Source organism: Ranitomeya imitator, chromosome 2, assembly GCF_032444005.1.
Source record: "Ranitomeya imitator isolate aRanImi1 chromosome 2, aRanImi1.pri, whole genome shotgun sequence".
NCBI lineage: Eukaryota > Metazoa > Chordata > Amphibia > Anura > Dendrobatidae > Ranitomeya > Ranitomeya imitator.
In genome coordinates, this window is record NC_091283.1 from 264,719,975 (window position 1) to 264,743,226 (window position 23,252).

Here is a 23,252-nt window from a genome sequence, read left to right on the forward strand (position 1 = left end):
AAGTTCCTTGGGGGGTCTAGTTTCCAAAATGGGGTCACTTGTGGGGGGTTTCTACTGTTTAGGCACACCAGGGGCTCTGCAAACGCAACGTGACGCCCGCAGACCATTCCATCAAAGTCTGCATTTCAAAACGTCACTACTTGACTTCCGAGCCCCGACATGTGCCCAAACAGTGGTTTACCCCCACATATGGGGTATCAGCGTACTCAGGACAAACTGGGCAACAATTACTGGGGTCCAATTTCTCCTGTTACCCTTGAGAAAATAAAAAATTGCTTGCTAAAACATCATTTTTGAGGAAAGTAAAATGATTTTTTATTTTCACGGCTCTGCGTTGTAAACGTCTGTGAAGCACTTGGGGGTTCAAAGTGCTCACCACATATCTAGATAAGTTCCTTGGGGGGTCTAGTTTCCAAAATGGGGTCACTTGTGGGGGGTTTCTACTGTTTAGGCACACCAGGGGCTCTGCAAACGCAACGTGACGCCCGCAGACCATTCCATCAAAGTCTGCATTTCAAAACGTCACTACTTGACTTCCGAGCCCCGACATGTGCCCAAACAGTGGTTTACCCCCACATATGGGGTATCAGCGTACTCAGGACAAACTGGGCAACAATTACTGGGGTCCAATTTCTCCTGTTACCCTTGAGAAAATAAAAAATTGCTTGCTAAAACATCATTTTTGAGGAAAGAAAAATGATTTTTTATTTTCACGGCTCTGCGTTGTAAACGTCTGTGAAGCACTTGGGGGTTCAAAGTGCTCACCACATATCTAGATAAGTTCCTTGGGGGGTCTAGTTTCCAAAATGGGGTCACTTGTGGGGGGTTTCTACTGTTTAGGCACACCAGGGGCTCTGCAAACGCAACGTGACGCCCGCAGACCATTCCATCAAAGTCTGCATTTCAAAAGTCACTACTTCCCTTCTGAGCCCCGACGTGTGCCCAAACAGTGGTTTACCCCCACATATGGGGTATCAGCGTACTCAGGAGAAACTGGACAACAACTTTTGGGGTCCAATTTCTCCTGTAACCCTTGGGAAAATAAAAAATTCTGGGCTAAAAAATTATTTTTGAGGAAAGAAAACGTATTTATTATTTTCACTGCTCTGTGTTATAAACTTCTGTGAAGCACTTGGGGGTTCAAAGTGCTCACCTCACATCTAGATAAGTTCCTTTCGGGGTCTAGTTTCTAAAATGGGGTCACTTGTGGGGGGTTTCTACTGTTTAGCCACATCAGGGGCTCTGCAAACGCAACGTAACGCCCGCAGAGCATTCCATCAAAGTCTGCATTTCAAAATGTCACTACTTGACTTTCGAGCCCCGACATGTGCCCAAACTGTGGTTTACCCCCACATATGGGGTATCAGCGTACTCAGGAGAAACTGTACAACAACTTTTGGGGTCAAATTTCTCCTGTTACCCTTGGGAAAATAATAAATTGCAGGCTAAAAGATCATTTTAGAGAAAACAAAATTTTTATTTTATTTTCATGGCTCTGCGTTATAAACTTCTGTGAAGCACTTGGAAGTTCAAAGTCCTCACCACACATCTAGATTAGTTCCTTTGGGGGTCTAGTTTCCAAAATGGGGTCATATGTGGGGGATCTCCAATGTTTAGGCACACAGGGGCTCTCCAAACGTGACATGGTGTCCGCTAATGATTGGAGCTAATTTTCCATTTAAAAAGCCAATTGGCGTGCCTTCCCTTCCGAGCCCTGCCGTGCGCCCAAACAGTGGTTTACCCCCACATATGGGGTATCAGCGTACTCAGGACAAACTGGACAACAACATTTGCGGTCCAATTTCTCCTATTACCCTTGGCAAAATAGGAAATTCCAGGCTAAAAATCATTTTTGAGGAAAGAAAAATTATTTTTTATTTTCATGGCTCTGCATTATAAACTTCTGTGAAGCACCTGGGGGTTTAAAGTGCTCAATATGCATCTAGATAAGTTCCTTGGGGGGTCTAGTTTCCAAAATGGGGTCACTTGTGGGGGAGCTCCAATGCATAGGCACACAGGGGCTCTCTAAACGCGACATGGTGTCCGCTAACAATTGGAGCTAATTTTCCATTCAAAAAGTCAAATGGCGCGCCTTCCCTTCCGAGCCCTGCCGTGTGCCCAAACAGTGGTTTACCCCCACATATGAGGTATCGGCGTACTCGGGAGAAATTGCCCAACAAATTTTAGGATTCATTTTATCCTATTGCCCATGTGAAAATGAAAAACTGAGGCGAAAAGAATTTTTTTGTGAAAAAAAAAAGTACTTTTTCATTTTTACAGATCAATTTGTGAAGCACCTGAGGGTTTAAAGTGCTCAATATGCATCTAGATAAGTTCCTTGGGGGGTCTAGTTTCCAAAATGGGGTCATTTGTGGGTGAGCTCCAATGTTTAGGCACACGGGGGCTCTCCAAACACGACATGGTGTCCGCTAACGATGGAGATAATTTTTCATTCAAAGAGTCAAATGGCGCTCCTTCCCTTCCGAACCTTACCATGTGCCCAAACAGTGGTTTACCTCCACATGTGAGGTATCGGTGTACTCATGAGAAATTGCCCAAGAAATTTTAGGATCCATTTTATCCTGTTGCCCATGTGAAAATGAAAAAAATTGAGGCTAAAAGAATTTTTTTGTGAAAAAAAAGTACTTTTTCATTTTTACGGATCAATTTGTGAAGCCCCCGGGGGTTCAAAGTTCTCACTATGCATCTAGATAAGTTCCTTGGGGCGTCTAGTTTCCAAAATGGGGTCACGTGTGGGGGAGCTCCAATTTTTAGGCACACGGGGGCTCTCCAAACGTGACATGGTGTCCGCTAAAGAGTGGAGCCAATTTTTCATTCAAAAAGTCAAATGGCGCTCCTTCCCTTCCAAGCCCTGCCGTGCGCCCAAACATTGGTTTACCCCCACATATGAGGTATCAGCGTACTCAGGACAAATTGGACAACAACTTTCGTGGTTCAGTTTCTCCTTGTACCATTGGGAAAATAAAAAAAATGTTGCTAAAAGATAATTTTTGTGACTAAAAAGTTAAATGTTCATTTTTTCCTTCCATGTTGCTTCTGCTGCTGTGAAGCACCTGAAGGGTTAAAAAACTTCTGGAATGTGGGTTTGAGTACCTTGAGGGGTGCATTTTTTAGAATGGTGTCACTTTTGGGTATTTTCATCCATATAGACCCCTCAAACTGACTTCAAATGTGAGGTGGTCCCTAAAAAAAATGGTTTTGTAAATTTCGTTGTAAAAATGAGAAATCGCTGGTCAAATTTTAACTCTTATAACTTCCTAGCAAAAAAAAATGTTGTTTCCAAAATTGTGCTGGTGTAAAGTATACATGTGGGAAATGTTATTTATTAACTATTTTGTGTCACATAACTCTCTGGTTTAACAGAATAAAAATTCAAAATGTGAAAATTGCGAAATTTTCAAAATTTTCGCCAAATTTCCGTTTTTATCACAAATAAACGCAGAATTTATTGACCTAAATTTACCACTAACATGAAGCCCAATATGTCACGAAAAAACAATCTCAGAACCGCTAGGATCCGTTGAAGCGTTCCTGAGTTATTACCTCATAAAGGGACACTGGTCAGAATTGCAAAAAACGGCAAGGTCTTTAAGGTCAAAATAGGCTGGGTCATGAAGGGGTTAAAAAAAATGGAAATTTGGCAAAAATTTTGAAACTTTTGCAATTATTTAAATTTTTATGCTCTTAAATCAGAGTCATATCACACAAAAAAGTTAATAAATAACATTTCCCACATGTCTACTTTCCTTCAGCGCAATTTTGGAAGCAATTTTTTTTTTGTTAGGAAGTTATAAGGGTTTAGGCTGTGTGCACACGTTGCTGATTTTTCGTGTTTTTTTCGCTATAAAAACGCTATAAAACCGCAAAAAAAGCATACATTATGCATCCCATCATTTAGAATGAATTCCGCAATTTTTGTGCACATCGTGGTAAAAAACGCAGCATGTTCATTAATTTTGCGGATTTTTTGCGGATTACCCACTATATAATGCATTGGGAGATGTCCGGAAAAAACGCACCAAAAACGCGCAAAAACGCATGCAGATTTCTTGCAGAATATTTCAGGTTTTTCTCAGGAAATTTCTGCAAGAAATCCTGAACGTGTGCACATAGCCTTAAAGTTGACCAGCGATTTTACAACAAAATTTATAAAACCATTTTTTTAAGGACCACGTTACATTTGAAGTGTTTGAGCGGTCAATCTGACAGAAAATACCCAAAAGTGACACCATTCTAAAAACTGCACCCCTCAAGGTGCTCAGAAACACATTCAAGAATTTTATTAACCCTTCAGGTGCTTCACAGGATTGAATGGAATTTGGAAGGAAAAACTAAGCATTTTCTATTTTTTCACAAAAATTAAACTTTAGACCTATTTTTTTTTACTTTCACAAGGGTAACAGGAGAAAATGGACTATACATTTTGGTTTGCAATTTCTCCTGAGCATGCCGATACCCCATATGTGGGGGTAAACCAGTGTTTGGGTGCACGGCAGGGCTCGAAAGGGAAGGAGCACCTTTTCACTTTTTGAATGTAAAATATGTTGCAATAATTAGCGGTTTCCATGTCACGTTTGGAGAGCCCCTGATGTGCCTGAACAGTGTAAACACCCCACAAGTGACACCATTTTGGAAACTAGACCCCTTAGGAAACTTATCTGGATGTGTATTGAGCACCTTGAACCAACAGGTGCTTCACAGAATTTTATAACGTAGAGCCATGGAAATAACATTTTTCACAAATCTTTTTAGCTCCATATTTTTCACATTTTCATAAGGGTAAAAGGAGAAATTGTTCCATACAATTTGTTTGTACAATTTCTCCTGAGCACGCCGATACCCCATATGTGAGGGAATACTACTGTTTGGGCACATGGCAGAGCTTGGAAAGGAAGAAGCGCCATATTGGAGAGCAGATTTTGCTGGAATTGTTTGTGAGTCACATGTCACATTGTCAGAGCCCCGGATGTGTCTAGTGGAAACCCCCCAAAAGTGACCCCATTTTGGAAACTAGACCCCCCAATGAACTTATCTAGATGTGTGGTAGGCTCTTTGAACCCCCAAGTGCTTCACAGAAGTTAATTACGTAGAGCCGTGAAAGTAAAAATTCATACTTTTTCCACAAAAAAAATGATCTTTTCACCCTCAATTTTTTTTTCAAAAGGTAGGAGAAATTGGACTCCCAAAGTTAATGTGCAATTTGTCATGAGTATGCTGACACCCAATATGTGAAGGTATACCACTGTTTGGGTGCATGGCAGAGCTCAGAAGGGAAGGAGCGCCATATTGGAGAGCAGATTTTGCTGGAATTGTTTATGGGTGACCTGTCACATTGTCAGAGCCCCTGAGGTGCCAGAACAGCATAAGCCCCCAAAAGTGACTGCATTTTACAAAATACTTCCCTGAATGAATTCTTCTAGTGGTGCAGTGAGCATACTGACACCACAGCTGTTCCATAGAAAATTATACCATTGGGCAGTGAAGAAAAAATAACTACATTTTTACCACTAAAATGTTTTTAACCCCAGATTTTAAATTGGAAAATGGGTAGATAGGTAAATGGTCACTACACCCATAGATGAATTCACAGATGGGTGTCATTTCCAATTCCCAGAGGGGTGTCATTTCCAAAATGGGGTCACTTCAGGGGGGATTCTGCTATTATGGCTCTTTGGAGAGTCTTTATGTGCCAGAACAACAGAATCCCCCCTGAAGTGACTCCATTTTGGAAATGACACCCCTCTGGGAATTCATCTATGGATGTTGTAGGGATTTCACTCACTCAGGTACAACGGCTGGCACTCAGGAGGCACGTTCCTTTAAAAGTTCACAGGGTTTATTGCTTCATAAACCATATGGCAAAAATAACAGAAAACAAATAGCCTTTGGCTCAGGAAAGAAAACAAGTGTCCAGTCCTTCAGGCTCTGTCCCGGAGCCTTAACACACTCAGGAGGGTTTCACCTCCACACATATCTGCTGTGTAAAGCATTAGCCTGACTTATATAGAGCTAACCACACCCAGGAACCCATCACATAATTAGACATGTGGTCTGACATCACCACAGGTCCTGAAACACATATACATATACATGGTTATGTGCAATAAAGAAATACTCTGGGCTACATCACAGCGACAAGCCATCTATGTGACACATACTGTTGTGAATTCTACTTTTGGGTTCCCTCCAGTGGTTGTAGGTGGGAATGCAGTTGTCTCTGAGTCGCAGTCCTGGCCAGGTGTATCTGCTGATTGCAGTTCTGACTGGGATATTTAGGTGTGCAGGATTCATTAGTCCTTGCCAGTTGTCAATGTTTCTTGTGAAGTGTTGGATCTCTTTCTGGCTTCTCCTGCTTAGCTGCCAATTCAGCAAAGATAAGTGTCTGTTTCTTTTTCTGTGGCACACATGCAGTGTGCTTATATTCTGTGCTATTCATTTGTTTTTCTCTTGTCCAGCTTAGACTGTGTCAGTGTTTTCTCAGTCTTGTTGGATTCTCTGGAGTTGCAGATATACGCTCCACATCTTTAGTTAGATGGTGGAGTTTTTGTATTTTTTGTTGTGGATATTTTTGGAAGGATTTTTAATACTGACCGCTTAGTATCCTGTCCTATCCTTTCCTATTTAGCTAGTGTGGCCTCATTTGCTAAATCCTGTTTCCTAACTGCGTGTGTCTTTTCCTCTACTACTCACAGTCATTATTTGTGGGGGGCTGCCTATTCTTTGGGGTTCTGCTCTGAGGCAAGGTAGAATTCCTATTTCCATCTATAGGGGTATTTAGTCCTCCGGCTGTGTCGAGGTGTCTAGGTTTTGTTAGGCACACCCCACGGCTACTTCTAGTTGCGTTGTTATGATCAGGGTTTGCGGTCAGTATAGTTACCACCTACTCCAGAGAAAGTTTTCATGCTGCTCCAAGGTCACCTGATCATAACAACATACCTCCCGTCGACTACACACCCTTTAGCCATGCTACAATGTAGTGACCATTTTCACTACATGGATAATTTCCAGAAACACGTAGTGGAAGTTTTAGAGCAAAAATTGCAAAAATGTCATTGTAGTGCCCAATATATTGTGCCCAGCTTGTGTCTCTGGAGACATCCCCCCACCTACCCCAGGAAATTATGTCAGCTCTACTCAGATGTGTCTGTCACTAAATAAACCAAATGCTTGAATGTCAAAACAGTTTAAAAACGTGGTTCTGGGTTGAAGATTTTAAATAAGTCATGGAGGCATAAGGCTGGCAATGATGGGCATTGTGGGCAATAATAGCGGGTATCATGCCTCATTCCTCTCTTGGAACATACACAACATCTTCTCTGGGGGATCTTTCTTGTTTCAGTTGCTGGAATGAGTGCAATAAAATGTCGCTCAGTGAGTTCTGACATCTTCAGATTCTAAAGGATTGGTGGGGACAACATTTTCAATGACCTTTTCCTGATAATCAAGGAAAGTATCTGCATTTCCGGCTTTTTTGTATAACACAAAATAATTATATGAGGCCACCGGAAACAATTAAGGCTAACTTTTTATACCAGGTATATGATTTTATTGATACCTGGTATGGCAGTAGAACCTGATCTGCAAGGTCCACACCCCCCATATATATGTTGTAGTCAATGACATACACAGGTTTTGGAGTAGTGGATCCCTGTTGGTCTGCAGTGGTCCTTGTGGCATCTGTGTGCATCGAGCTCAGGATAAAAATATCTTTTTTATCCTTATACTTAAGGGTAAGCAGCTCTCCATTGCATAAAGCCCCTGACTGCCCCTTTCGGAACTTTTCATTGATCAATGATTGTGGAAACCCCGGACGGTTTTGCGAATGGTCACACAAGCCCCCATATCATGTTCAACCAGACTCTTAAATAGGGTGTATGCTGGTGTAGTACTGTATATACTCGAGTATAAGCTGACCCGAGTATAAGCCGACCCCCCTAATTTTACCACAAAAAACTGGGAAAACTTATTGACTCGAGTATAAGCCTAGGGTGGAAATGCAGCATTTACCGGTGAATTTCAAAAAATAAAAATAGATCATTCTTGCCCCAAAGCTGTGCCATATAGTGCTCTGCATGTTCATTATTGCCCTATAGCTGTGCCCCACATAGTGCTCTGCACCATTCATGATTGTCCCTATAGCTGTGCCCCATACAGTGCTCTGCACCGTTCATTATTTCCCTATAGCTGTGCCCCATATAGTGCTCTGCACCATTCATTATTTCCCCACAGCTGTGCCCCATACAGTGCTCTGCACCGTTCATTGTTCCCTATAGCTGTGCCCCATATAGTGCTCTGCACCGTTCATTATTTCCCTATAGCTGTGCCCCATATAGTGCTCTGCACCGTTCATTGTTCCCTATAGCTGTGCCCCATATAGTGCTCTGCACCATTCATTATTTCCCTATAGCTCTGCCATATAGTGCTCTGCACCGTTCATAGTTCCCTATATAAAGCTGTGCCATTGTCGCCGCTGCTGCTGCAGTTAAAAAAAAAAAAAAGCCATACTCACCTCTCTTGCTTGCAGCTCCCAGCGTCCGGTCCCGGCGCCTCCATCTTCCCGGCGTCTCTGCACTGACTGATCAGGCAGAGGGCGCCGCGCACACTATATGCGTCATCGCGCCCTCTGACCTGAACAGTCAGAGCGCAGACGCCGGGAAGATGGAGGCGCCGGGAAGATGGAGCGGCGCCCGACGGCTGGAACGCGGACAGGTGACTATTACATACTTACCTGGTCCCGACGTCCGGCTCCCTCTGCCTGTCACAGCTGGTCTTCGGTGCCGCAGCTTCTTTCTCTAATCAGCGGTCACCGGCAGCGCTGATTAGCGAAATGAATAGGCGGCTCCACCCCTATGGGAGGTGGAGCCGCCTATTCATTTCTGTAATGAGCGGTCCCACGTGACCACTGAAGAGGGGAAGAAGCTGCAGCACAGAAGACCGTGGGACGGCAGGGACAGCGCCAGGATCGCCGGGACTAGGTAAGTATGCCTCAGCGCCCTCACCCCCTCACCCGCCGACCCTGCCACCCACCTTGACTCGAGTATAAGCCGAGAGGGGCACTTTCAGCCCAAAAATTTGAGCTGAAAATCTCGGCTTATACTCGAGTATATACGGTAGTTGTCAACATACAGATTGTAGCCTTTTTGTAAAAAAAGTAGTTATCAGCTCCCAAACGATTTTTCCAGATGTCCCGAGATAAGTAGGGCATCCTGGTGGGTTTAGTTGGCTATCTTTCCCCTCATAAATGCGAAAAGCTGATGTGTATCCGGTTGAACTCTCGCACATTTTATAGAGCTTTATTCCGAACATTGCTGTCTTAGAAGGAATAAATTGCTTGAGGTGCAGTCTTCCTTTGAATTTTACAAGGGACTCATCAATGGAAATGTTTAATGTTGGGGTGTAAAGCTTTAAGAACTTTCCTGTCAAGTCTTCGATGATGGGTCTGATTTTGAATAGTATGTCATGTTCTGGGGCATCTCTGTGCAGGCATCGACTGTTGTCCTTAAAATGCCAAAATCTCATAAGCATTTCATAATGGGTCCTAGGAAGAACAGCAGGAAATATAGGGGTAGCTTGAACAGGGCGGCTGGACAAATAGGACCAAATGCTCGTTTTTTTTTAACAAGCCCCATAGCGTATGTAAGTCTTAAAAATGTTTTAATTTCTAGTTGGTTTCCATAAATTTGACCTAGCATAATAGTATCGTGGATTCTGGCTGATGAATTGGGACACATATAAATTTGTCTGTGGGATAATATGCTCTAGCAAGCTATCTGTCAGATACAAAAAAAAAAATAATTGGTCAAAATTTTCCACCTCCACATTTATACCAGGAATGGCCTTAAAATTAGGGATGAATGGAGTAGCCGAATTCGAAGCCTCCCATCTGGGAAATGCTACATCAAGAGGCAAAGCCCCTTGGACATCGGTGTGCGCCAATTCACGAGCACTAGGGACAGCGCTAGTACTACACATTAGGGTTGAGCGACCTTTACTTTTATAGGATCGGATCGGGTTTCACGAAACCCGACTTTTTCAAAAGTCGGGTCGAGTGAAATCGGCCGATCCTATAAAAAAGTCGGGGTCGGGGTCGTCCGAAACCCGAAACCCAATGCAGTGCATTGGATTTCCATGGTTCCCAGGGTCTGAAGGAGCGGAAACTCTCCTTCAGGCCCTGCGATCCATATTTTAGTGTAAAATAAAGAATTAAAATAAAAAATATCGCAATACTTACCCTCTGACGCGCCCTGGTACTAACCGGGAACCTTCCTTCCTTAGAATCAGCCTTCCAGGACCTTGCGGTGACGTCGCGGTGACGTCGCGGCTTGTGATTGGCCGCGCGGCCACCCATGTGACCGCTCGCGCGACCAATCACAAGCCGCGACGTCACCGCGACGTCACCGAAGGTCCTGGAAGGGCTGATTCTTAGGAAGGAAGGCTGCCGGAAAGAAGCAGGGCGCGTCCGAGGGTGAGTATATTCCTATTAGGTATATACTCACCCTCGGACGCGCCGGCAGCCTTCCTTCCTAAGAATCAGCCCTTCCAGGACCTTCGGTGACGTCGCGGTGACGTCGCGGCTTGTGATTGGTCGCGCGAGCGGTCACATGGGCGGCCGCGCGGCCAATCACAAGCCGCGACGTCACCGCGACGTCACCGCAAGGTCCTGGAAGGCTGATTCTAAGGAAGGAAGGTTCCCGGTTAGTACCAGGGCGCGTCAGAGGGTAAGTATTGCGATATTTTTTATTTTAATTCTTTATTTTACACTTAAATCTGAATTCCGATACCAATTCCCGATATCTTAAACATATTGGGAATCGGTATCGGAATTCCGATTCCAGATTCAAAAGATCGCCGACTTCATGGCCGACCCCACACAGGGGTCGGGTCGGGTTTCATGAAACCCGACCTTGCCAAAAGTCGGCGACTTTTGAATATTTTCGACCCATTTCGCTCAACCCTACTACACATTGTTCCCTGAGTTGGAGACATTTCTCCAGAAGTGCTATTTGTCCTTCTTGTTGTACTGGTCCTTGTGTGTGAGGATGGACCAGAATCACTGCTCATTTCTGAGCTATCACTGTCGCTGCTACTAAAGCCTTCGAAATCTACATCGCCATCTGACACTGCACTTTCTTCGCTGTCAGAACATAAAAGTGCCTAAGCCTCCTCTGCACTATAATACTGACGGGCCATTTTACTCATTTTTTTCCCCAGAAATAGAAAACTCTGACGTGACTAACTGACGTGACTGAGGTGACCAAATTATTGGGGAGACAATTGAGAAAAGCCTAATTCTTTAGCCTAACCCTAGCTTTAGAATAAACCCTAACTCTAACTTTAGCCAAACAGTAACCTTAACTTTAGCCTAACAGCAACCCTAACAGTAACCCTAACTTTAGCCTAACAGTAACCCTAACTTTAGCCTAACAGTAACCTTAACTTTAGCCTAACAGCAACCCTAACAGTAACCCTAACTTTAGCCTAACAGTAACCCTAACTTTAGCCTAACAGTAACCTTAACTTTAGCCTAACAGCAACCCTAACAGTAACCCTAACTTTAGCCTAACAGTAACTCTAACTTTAGCCTAGCAGTATCCGTAACAGTAACCCTAACTTTAGCCTAACAGTATCCCTAACCCTAACTATAGCACTAACCCTATTCTGCCTTAGGCTACTTTCACACTTGCGTCGTGCACTGCACGTCGCTATGCGACGTCGCGGCGCACCGACGCAAGCAGCGAAAGCACCGCACAACGGGGGCAGTGGATGCATTTTTACAGCGCATCCGCTGCCCCATTGTGAGGTGGGGGCGGAGTTCCGGCTGCGCATGCACGGTCGGAAAAAGCGGACCGTCGGTAGCAAAAAACGTTACATGTAACGTTTTTTTGCAGCCGACGGTCTGACGCAACCATCGCACGACGGTTGCGACGTGTGGCAAAGCGTCGCAATGCATCGCTAATGTTAGTCAATGGAGAAAAAACGCATCCTGCAAGCAATTTTGCAGTGTGCGTTTTTTCACCTAAACAATGCATTGCGACGTTTGCAAAACGACGCTAGTGTGAAAGTAGCCTTATCTGTTTTTTTTTACTTTATAACAAGATCGCTGACTGACACAGCTGTTACCAGCAGCACTTGTAACACTGTTTCTCCTCTAATCTCTCACTGACAGGAGATCTGAGGAGAAACAGCATTTTTATGAGGCAGATTGCCTGAGAAAGTTCGTTGCTACCACAAACATTCCTAGTGATTTGTCTCATTGACTGGTGTGATGCTGACTTCATCAGGACCTGAACCACTCAGGTCTCGATGAGGTCAGGGGTCATAGGATGTGTTGAGCGCCGGAATTCCCTATTTATAAGGTATGTGCGGTGTTGTGAATTCTGTGATCAAGCTCCCTCCTGTGGTCACGAGTGGTACTGCGGCTTCTGAGTTTCCTTCCTCAGGTGTGAGGTTAATTCATTAGGTGCTGCTCTATTTAACTCCACCTAGTGCTTTGATCCTGGCCTCCAGTCAATGTTCTAGTATTGGTCTTGCTTCCTCCTGGATCGTTCCTGTGGCCTGTCTGCTCAGTATTAGCTAAGTTCTGCTTGTGTTACTTTTGTTGCTATATTTTCTGTCCAGCTTGCTTTTTTGGTTTTCCTTGCTTGCTGGAAGCTCTGAGACGCAGAGGGAGCACCTCCGTACCGTTAGTCGGTGCGGAGGTTCTTTTTGCCCCTCTGCGTGGTTGTTTGTAGGTTTTTGTGTTGACCGCAAAGCTATCTTTCCTATCCTCGGTCTATTCAGTAAGTCGGGCCTCACTTTGCTAAATCTATTTCATCTCTGTGTTTGTATTTTCATCTTAACTCACAGTCATTATATGTGGGGGGCTGCCTTTTCCTTTGGGGAATTTCTCTGAGGCAAGGTAGGCTTATTTTTCTATCTTCAGGACTAGCTAGTTTCTCAGGCTGTGCCGAGTTGCATAGGGAGCGTTAGGCGCAATCCACGGCTACCTCTAGTGTGGTTTGATAGGTTTAGGGATTGCGGTCAGCAGAGTTCCCACGTCTTAGAGCTCGTCCTATGTTTTGTGGTTTTTGTCAGGTCACTTGTGTGCTCTGAACTTCAAGGTCCATTGTGGTTCTGAATTACCTATTCATAACAGTACTGGAGGCCCAAAGTACTATGCTTCTCAATAGAGGGAAAAAAGAAGTTCTGAGACCATTTTTTTTTCTTTGCACTGTGTTTTGCCTTTTTTTCCCCTAGACATTTGGGTGGTTCAGGACACAGGTGTGGTGATGGACATTAAAGGTCTGTCTTCATGTGTGGATCTTCTCACTGCAAGAGTACAAAATATTCAAGACTTTGTGGCTCAGAATTCTATGTTAGAACCAAGAATTCCTATTCCTGATTTGTTTTCTGGAGATAGAGCTAAATTTCTGAGTTTCAAAAATAATTGCAAACTGTTTCTGGCGTTGAAACCTCGCTCCTCTGGTGACCCAGTTCAACAAGTTAAGATCATTATTTCTTTATTACATGGCGACACTCAAGATTGGGCATTTTCCCTTGCGCCAGGAGATCCTGCATTATGTAATATTGATGCGTTTTTTCTGGCGCTCGGATTACTGTACGATGAACCTAATTCAGTGGATCAGGCAGAGAAAAATTTGCTGGCTCTGTGTCAGGGTCAGAATGAGATAGAGATTTATTGTCAGAAGTTTAGAAAGTGGTCTGTGCTCACTCAATGGAATGAATGTGCTTTGGCAGCAATCTTCAGAAAGGGTCTCTCTGAAGCCCTTAAGGATGTCATGGTGGGATTTCCTATGCCTGCTGGTCTGAATGAGTCTATGTCTTTGGCCATTCAGATCGGTCGACGCTTGCGTGAGCGTAAATCTGTGCACCATTTGGCGGTATTATCTGAGCATAAACCTGAGCCTATGCAGTGCGATAGGACTTTGACCAGAGCTGAAAGGCAAGAACACAGACGTCAGAATGGGCTGTGTTTCTACTGTGGTGATTCCACTCATGCTATCTCCGATTGTCCTAAGCGCACTAAGCGGTTCGCTAAGTCTGCCACCATTGGTACGGTACAGTCGAAATTTCTTTTGTCCGTTACTTTGATCTGCTCTTTGTCTTCCTATTCTGTCATGGCATTTGTGGATTCAGGCGCTGCCCTGAATTTGATGGACTTGGAGTTTGCTAGGCGCTGTGGGTTTGTCTTGGAGCCCTTGCAGTGTCTTATTCCATTGAGAGGAATTGATGCTACGCCTTTGGCCAAGAATAAGCCTCAGTATTGGACCCAGCTGACCATGTGCATGACTCCTGCGCACCAGGAGGATATTCGCTTTCTGGTGTTGCAAAATCTGCATGATGTGGTCATGTTGGGGTTGCCATGGCAACAAGTCCATAACCCAGTATTAGATTGGAAATCAATGTCTGTGTCCAGCTGGGGTTGTCAGGGGGTACATGGTGATGTTCCATTTCTGTCTATCTCATCATCCACCCCTTCTGAGGTCCCAGAGTTCTTGTCTGATTACCGGGATGTATTCGATGAGCCCAAGTCCAATGCCCTACCTCCACATAGGGATTGTGATTGTGCTATCGAGTTGATTCCTGGTAGTAAGTTTCCTAAGGGTCGACTGTTTAATTTATCTGTACCTGAGCACGCCGCTATGCGGAGTTACGTAAAAGAATCCTTGGAGAAGGGTCATATTCGGCCGTCGTCATCGCCATTGGGAGCAGGGTTCTTTTTTGTGGCCAAGAAGGATGGTTCGCTGAGACCTTGTATTGATTACCGCCTTCTAAATAAAATCACAGTCAAATTTCAGTACCCCTTACCGCTGCTATCTGATTTGTTTGCTCGGATTAAGGGGGCTAGTTGGTTCACCAAGATTGATCTTCGTGGTGCATATAATCTTGTGCGTATTAAACGGGGCGATGAATGGAAAACTGCATTTAATACGCCCGAGGGCCATTTTGAGTACCTAGTTATGCCATTCGGACTTGCCAATGCTCCATCAGTATTTCAGTCCTTTATGCATGACATCTTCCGAGAGTACCTGGATAAATTCCTGATTGTATACTTGGATGATATTTTGGTCTTCTCGGATGATTGGGAGTCTCATGTGAAGCAGGTCAGAATGGTGTTCCAGGTCCTGCGTGCTAATTCTTTGTTTGTGAAGGGATCAAAGTGTCTCTTTGGTGTTCAGAAGGTTTCATTTTTGGGGTTCATTTTTTCCCCTTCTACCATCGAGATGGACCCTGTTAAGGTCCAGGCCATTTATGATTGGACTCAGCCGACATCTCTGAAGAGTCTGCAAAAGTTCCTTCGCTTTGCTAATTTTTATCGTCGCTTCATCTGTAATTTTTCTAGTATTGCTAAACCATTGACCGATTTGACCAAGAAGGGTGCTGATGTGGTCAATTGGTCTTCTGCTGCTGTGGAAGCTTTTCAAGAGTTAAAGCGTCGTTTTTCTTCTGCCCCTGTGTTGTGTCAACCAGATGTTTCGCTTCCGTTCCAGGTTGAGGTTGATGCTTCTGAAATTGGAGCGGGGGCTGTTTTGTCGCAAAGAGGTGCTGATTGCTCGGTGATGAAGCCATGCGCCTTCTTTTCCAGGAAGTTTTCGCCTGCTGAGCGAAATTATGATGTTGGCAATCGAGAGTTGCTGGCCATGAAGTGGGCATTCGAGGAGTGGCGTCATTGGCTTGAAGGAGCTAAGCATCGCGTGGTGGTCTTGACTGATCACAAGAACTTGACTTATTTCGAGTCTGCCAAACTGTTGAATCCTAGACAGGCTCGTTGGTCGCTGTTTTTTTCCCGTTTTGACTTTGTGGTTTCGTACCTTCCGGGCTCTAAAAATGTGAAGGCGGATGCCCTGTCTAGGAGTTTTGTGGCCGACTCTCCGGGTTTGCCTGAGCCGGCGGGTATTCTCAAAGAGGGAGTAATTGTGTCTGCCATCTCCCCTGATTTACAGCGGGTGCTGCAAAAATTTCAGGCTAATAAACCTGATCGTTGCCCAGCAGAGAAACTGTTTGTCCCTGATAGGTGGATGAATAAAGTTATCTCTGAGGTTCATTGTTCGGTGTTGGCTGGTCATCCTGGGATCTTTGGTACCAGAGATTTGGTGGCTAGATCCTTTTGGTGGCCGTCTCTGTCGCGGAATGTGTGTTCTTTTGTGCAGTCCTGTGGGATTTGTGCTCGGGCTAAGCCCTGCTGTTCTCGTGCCAGTGGGTTGCTTTTGCCCTTGCCGATCCCGAAGAGGCCTTGGACACATATCTCTATGGATTTTATTTCGGATCTCCCTGTCTCTCAAAAAATGTCGGTCATTTGGGTAGTTTGTGATCGCTTCTCTAAGATGATCCATTTGGTACCCTTGTCTAAATTACCTTCCTCCTCTGATTTGGTGCCATTGTTCTTCCGGCATGTGGTTCGTTTACATGGCATTCCAGAGAACATCGTTTCTGACAGAGGTTCCCAGTTTGTTTCGAGGTTTTGGCGAGCCTTTTGTGGTAGGATGGGCATTGATTTGTCTTTTTCCTCGGCTTTCCATCCTCAGACAAATGGCCAGACTGAACGAACCAATCAGACCTTGGAAACATATCTGAGATGTTTTGTTTCTGCTGATCAGGATGATTGGGTGTCCTTTTTGCCGTTGGTTGAGTTCGCTCTTAATAATCGGGCCAGCTCGGCTACCTTGGTTTCACCGTTTTTCTGCAATTCTAGGTTCCATCCTCGTTTCTCTTCAGGGCAGGTTGAGTCTTCGGACTGTCCTGGTGTGGATACTGTGGTGGACAGGTTGCAGCGGATTTGGACTCATGTAGTGGACAATTTGACCTTGTCCCAGGAGAAGACAATCGCAGACGCTGTGTGGGTCCCCGACTTCGTGTTGGGGATTTGGTTTGGTTGTCATCTCGTTATATTCCTATGAAGGTTTCCTCTCCTAAGTTTAAGCCTCGTTTCATTGGTCCGTATAGGATTTCTGAGGTTCTTAATCCTGTGTCTTTTCGTTTGACCCTTCCAGATTCTTTTTCCATCCATAACGTATTCCATAGGTCATTGTTGCAGAGATACGTGGCGCCTGTGGTTCCATCTGTTGATCCTCCTGCCCCGGTTTTGGTGGAGGGGGAGTTGGAGTATATAGTGGAGAAGATTTTGGATTCTCGTGTTTCGAGACGGAAACTCCAGTATCTGGTTAAGTGGAAGGGTTATGGTCAGGAAGATAATTCCTGGGTCTTTGCCTCTGATGTCCATGCTGCCGATCTTGTTCGTGCCTTTCATATGGCTCATCCTGGTCGGCCTGGGGGCTCTGGTGAGGGTTCGGTGACCCCTCCTCAAGGGGGGGTACTGTTGTGAATTCTGTGATCAAGCTCCCTCCTGTGGTCACGAGTGGTACTGCGGCTTCTGAGTTTCCTTCCTCAGGTGATGAGGTTAAGTCGTTAGGTGCTGCTCTATTTAACTCCACCTAGTGCTTTGATCCTGGCCTCCAGTCAATGTTCTAGTATTGGTCTTGCTTCCTCCTGGATCGTTCCTGTGGCCTGTCTGCTCAGCATTAGCTAAGTTCTGCTTGTGTTACTTTTGTTGCTATATTTTCTGTCCAGCTTGCTTTTTTGGTTTTCCTTGCTTGCTGGAAGCTCTGAGACACAGAGGGAGCACCTCCGTACCGTTAGTCGGTGCGGAGGGTCTTTTTTCCCCTCTGCGTGGTTGTTTGTAGGTTTTTGTGTTGACCGCAAAGCTATCTTTCCTATCCTCGGTCTATTCAGTAAGTCGGGCCTCACTTTGCTAAATCTATTTCATCTCTGTGTTTGTATTTTCATCTTAACTCACAGTCATTATATGTGGGGGGCTGCCTTTTCCTTTGGGGAATTTCTCTGAGGCAAGGTAGGCTTATTTTTCTATCTTCAGGACTAGCTAGTTTCTCAGGCTGTGCCAAGTTGCATAGGGAGCGTTAGGCGCAATCCACGGCTACCTCTAGTGTGGTTTGATAGGTTTAGGGATTGCGGTCAGCAGAGTTCCCACGTCTCAGAGCTCGTCCTATGTTTTGTGGTTTTTGTCAGGTCACTTGTGTGCTCTGAACTTCAAGGTCCATTGTGGTTCTGAATTACCTATTCATAACAGTGCGGGTCCTGATGAGCACAAAACCGCCAACATAGATAAACGTCGGCACTGCATAAAGCCCTGCTAGTGCCGACGATTATCTACTGTTGGCGGTCACGAAGCGGTTAAGTTAAAGATACCATCATTTCTGTCCAGGCCTATTTTGTGAGTTTTTTTTTTTTATTCTATGGAAGCATGTTTGAAAAGCAATGTCTGACTTTCATGTGTTCATTTTCATAGATTTCTGATTTATTATTAATTTTGTCAGGTTCAAGTTATTTCTGGGACCATTTTTTTGTGTCCCTCCTTTTAGGTCCAATACCTTTCTTCTCTGTAGTCTTTATACATTGTTTTTAATGATTTTCAATAAACTGTTAGTTTTTATCAGTACCTCAGTCTAGGTCACTTATTTTTCTTACACTGGGTGATCAAGTCTTTTTGTGATATAAATATTATTAATTTTGTCAGGTTCAAGTTATTTCTGGGACCATTGTGGGTTTTTCTTTCATTAAACGAGGGGTACCAACAATTTAGACCACGTGTGTAGATTGAATGAATATTTTGACTCCACAGCTACTTCCCAGAATTTAACATGCACTGGATGTTGGAGAGAGAAAATTACACATTTGCCATTTTATTACCCAGCACATAATGCCCAGATTGTGCTCCAGGAGACACACACCGCAGATTAAGTGAATTCTTCTCACTATAATATTGGTAAATACAGGGATCCTAAATGTTGTTTGAGCACACTGCAAGACTCAGAAGTGAGAGCGGATTTTGCTAGATTGGTTTATAGAAACTCTGTTGCTTTTCAACAGTCTTTGAGCCACTAATAGTGTGGGAACCTCTGTTTTTCTATTGACAGATGATGGACCTCAGTGGGGACTTGTTTTTTGTGAGATGAGAATTCGTATTATTTTTGCCTACATAACATTGATTGGTTTCTTTTTATTCGCTATTTGGGAGGCAGAATGAACAAGCAATTGAACACCACACACTACTGGTTCATCCAACAAGGTTTTCTATTAGATTGTGAACTCTCATTGTCTTGGTAAATAAAGTTTTTTTTTTTACATGGCTTGCCATTTTATGGACAGTTTAAGTATAAATGTTCCAAAATGTAAAACTCACGGATATTTTATTTAAAAAAAATTGTTTTTTATCTTAGCAGATGATTGTACCAGGAGACCGGAGGGACAGCTGACATCTTCAATTTTTAAATCTGATGATCTTCAGATCCTACAAGATACAACTGAAGTGAATGCCATTACTCCAGATATATCATCATCCATTCACAGCAAAGATCTGTCATCTGATCCTATGAAACTGGTCACATCTTCTGATTCAGTACTGACTACTAAGGAAAATCAAAGTCACAAGAGAGGCATTAAAAAACAAACTGCTCCTAAAGGAAAGAAGTCATTTTCATGTTCAGAATGTGGGAAATGTTTTAACAAGAATTGGCATCTTGTTAGACACCAAAGAACTCACACAGGAGAGAAGCCTTTTTCATGTTCAGAATGTGGGAAATGTTTTACATGCAAAGAGCATCTTGTTAGACACCAAAGAACTCACACAGGAGAGAAGCCTTTTTCATGTCCAGAATGTGGGACATGTTTTAAAAGAAAATTGATTCTTGTTAGACACCAAGTAACTCACACAGGGGAGAAACCTTTTTCATGTTCAGAATGTGGGAAATGTTTTAAAAGGAAATTGCTTCTTGTTAGTCACCAGAGAACTCACACAGGGGAGAAGCCTTTTCCATGTTCAGAATGTGGGAAATGTTTTAAAAGGAAATCAGATTTGGTTTATCACCATAGAACTCACACAGGGGAGAAGCCTTTTTCATGTTCTGAATGTGGAAAATGTTTTAAATGGAAATCAGATTTGATTTATCACAATAGAACTCACACAGGGGAGAAGCCTTTTTCCTGTTCAGAATGTGGGAAATGTTTTAAAGGGAAATTGATTCTTGTTACTCACCAGAGAACTCACACAGGGGAGAAGCCTTTTTCCTGTTCAGAATGTGGGAAATGTTTTAACCAGAAAGGGCATCTTGTTACACACCAAATAACTCACACAGGAGAGAAGCCTTTTTCATGTTCAGAATGTGGGAAATGTTTTAACCAGAAAGGGAATCGTGATGAACATCAAAGAACTCACAACACAGGAGAGAAGCGTTTTTCATGTTCAGAATGTGGGAAATGTTTTAAAAGGAAATTGCTTCTTGTTAGTCACCAGAGAAATCACACAGGGGAGAAGCCTTTTTCATGTTCAGAATGTGGGAAATGTTTTATCCAGAAATCAGATTTGGTTAGGCACCACAGAACCCACACAGGGGAGAAGCCTTTTTCATGATCAGAATGTGGTAAATGTTTTAACAACAAATTAAAGTTTGTTAGACACCAAAGAACTCACACAGGAGAGAAGCCTTTTTCATGTTCAGAATGTGGGAAATGTTTTACATGCAAAGAGCATCTTGTTAGACACCAGATAACTCACACAGGGGAAAAGCCTTTTTCATGTTCAGAATGTGGGAAACGTTTTAACTGGAAATCAGATTTGCATAGGCACCAGAGAACTCACACAGAGGAAAAGCCTTTTACTTTTTCTTAAGGTGAGAAATACTTTACTTGGAAATCAACTGTTAATAAACATCAGAGACGTCACATAGTGGAGAAGCCTTTTTTATGTTCATAATGTTGGAATAGTTTTAACCAAAATTGGGTCTTGTCTCTTGTCATTCCTCCTGTTTGCTGGAAAAAAAAGGAAACAACTGAATTTCAACCACTGAGGACTCTCAATTCTAAAAACTGAATTTTATTCATTCCAAATGTAAAACTATACCCATAATTCACCCCTGAAGGTTATTCAGTAGGTGACTAATAGAAAAAATATGTACCCTACAGTTCAGTATATAGGGTGAGGTGACGTATACACACTCACTCTCCAAACTTCTCATTTCTACTGGTTTCATCGTCCTCACCAAAGGCGACTCATCAGGAGACTATTTAATATTGACCTATATTCAAGCGAGACTAGACAGAAAAAAACCTAAAGTCATGTATCATGTTACCTGAAACAGTCAGAAAACTAGCCACTAGGGTTGAGACACTTTTACTTTTTTAGGGTCGAGTCGGGTTTCGCGAAACCCGACTATCTCAAAAGTCGAGTCGAGTGAAATCGGCCAATTATGGCGAAAAGTCGGGGATTGACCGAAACACGAAACCCAATGCAAAGTCAATGGGAATATTTTTTTTTTCTCTCTCTCTCTGTCTCCCCTCCGTCCCTGAACAGAAAAGCTGGTGTTACACATTGCAAATCGCTACAGCGCACAAGCGACAAGATGGCGATAGGCGTCCAAGCCCCTAAGACCTATGTCATCACTCTGGCCACGCTCCTTCATTGGCTGAAAAAATGGTGCCAAGCGCGTCATACGAAACGCGACTTTGGCGCGAAAGTCGCGTACCGCATGGCCACCCCACACAGGGATCGGGTCGGGTTTCATGAACGATCCGTTTCGCTCAACCCTACTAGCCACATATTGGCAGATCCCAGACCTCAAACTATATACTTCATGAGCTTATAAGCCACTCCAGTGTCAGGAATAGATAGTATGTGAAAATACAGTATAATTCTTGTGTTTTTTTCTCCTATAGGGACTGCACTAGTTTGGTATTGTAACAGCTGTAGTAGTGGAGTGTAGTAGTGCAGACTAGGGTTGAGCGAAACGGATCGTTCATTTTCAAAAGTCGCCGACTTTTGGCAAAGTTGGGTTTCATGAAACCCGACCCGATCCCTGTGTGGGGTCGGCCATGCGGTACGCGACTTTCGCGCCAAAGTCGCGTTTCGTATGACGCGCTTGGCGCCATTTTTTTAGCCAATGAAGGAGCGTGGCCAGAGTGATGACATAGGTCTTAGGGGCGCGGACGCCTATCGCCATCTTGTCGCTTGTGCGCTGTAGCGATTTGCAATGTGTAACACCAGCTTTTCTGTTCAGGGACGGAGGGGAGAGAGAGAGAGAGAGAAAAATAAATAAATAATATTCCCATTGACTTTGCATTGGGTTTCGTGTTTCGGTCGATCCCCGACTTTTCGCCATAATCGGCCGATTTCACTCGACTCGACTTTTGAGATAGTCGGGTTTCGCGAAACCCGACTCGACCCTAAAAAAGTAAAAGTCGCTCAACCCTAGTGCAGACAAATTGTTCTAGACCCCATTCAGGGTAGGTTAGTGTAATGGTTGGGTGTTTTTTTTAAATGTTTTCTGATGGGGCCAGTCATACTTGAATAGGGATGGTGCCCTGCATACTACGATGAGATGAGGCCCTGCATACTAGGATAGAGATGAGGGGGCCATGTGTATCAGGATATGGATGAGGAATCCATGCATACCAGGCTAGGGATGAGGGGACCATATATGTTAGGGCTAGCGGAACGCACCGAGTATAGGAAGGAAACAACAAGGTGCGTTCGCAGCCCAGGGTTCACTGTGCAGAGATATCTGCTGCAAAGTAATTGGCGGCACTATGGCGGTATAAGCGAACTCTGTTACTTCACAGAATCGCAAAGATATGAAAATGCTGTGCCCTGTTAACCTCACAGAGGATCACAGCTACCTAACTGAGCAAAGCAAAGAGTGGTCATGCAGTCAGCATAGCACACTAACAACTCACCGGAGGTGCCGGTATTCTAGGGGCTTATTTTAGCCGAGCCCTGAATCCAAGCATACAAAACTCCTCACCGGAGGTTCCAGTATTCTAGGGGCTTATTTCAGCCAACCGTGACCACATACAGATATGACCACCAAGTAGCATAGCTCATAACATAGCTGTTTGGCCATGTGAACCTTTTATAGCTGCAGCAGACAAAGACCTTCCTAGTGGTCCAATTGGAGCTGCTACAGGGCCTGAGAGTGTGACCCCCGACCTCCAATGAGAGGTTCTCCCATGTGCATGCTCAGTGTGTGCAAAGCAGGACTTGGTCCCAGAAAAGCCTGCTTGCCGATGACCAGTGCTGGCTGCAAAAGCAGAGCCTGGAAAGGCAGCAGTAACCCTTTGCACAGTATTAGGCCTCTTTCACATGCGCCCCCTGAGGAAGGTAACACACCAAAACGCGCGTCGGGGTGATCGGGTGTCCCTATAATACTAACCAACTGCATCAG

General features: G+C 44.1%; 2 protein-coding genes across 3 annotated transcripts in view; both read left to right on the top strand.

The window, feature by feature from the left end:
* LOC138663030 (oocyte zinc finger protein XlCOF22-like) overlaps positions 1–21,245 on the top strand; it is a 60,351-nt gene extending 39,106 nt beyond the window's left edge. The window contains exon 4 of one of the 2 annotated variants that reach the window (XM_069749086.1): positions 19,257–21,245. In XM_069749086.1, the coding sequence (XP_069605187.1) occupies positions 19,257–20,446 (1,190 nt within the window). In that variant the 3' untranslated portion in view covers positions 20,447–21,245. The remainder of the gene's footprint in view (positions 1–19,256) is intronic. The other variant, XM_069749087.1, reaches the window with a different exon arrangement.
* The window catches only part of LOC138663028 (zinc finger protein 773-like), a 226,464-nt gene that overhangs the window by 49,190 nt on the left and 154,022 nt on the right, over positions 1–23,252 (top strand). The gene's annotated exons all lie outside the window — the stretch shown is intronic.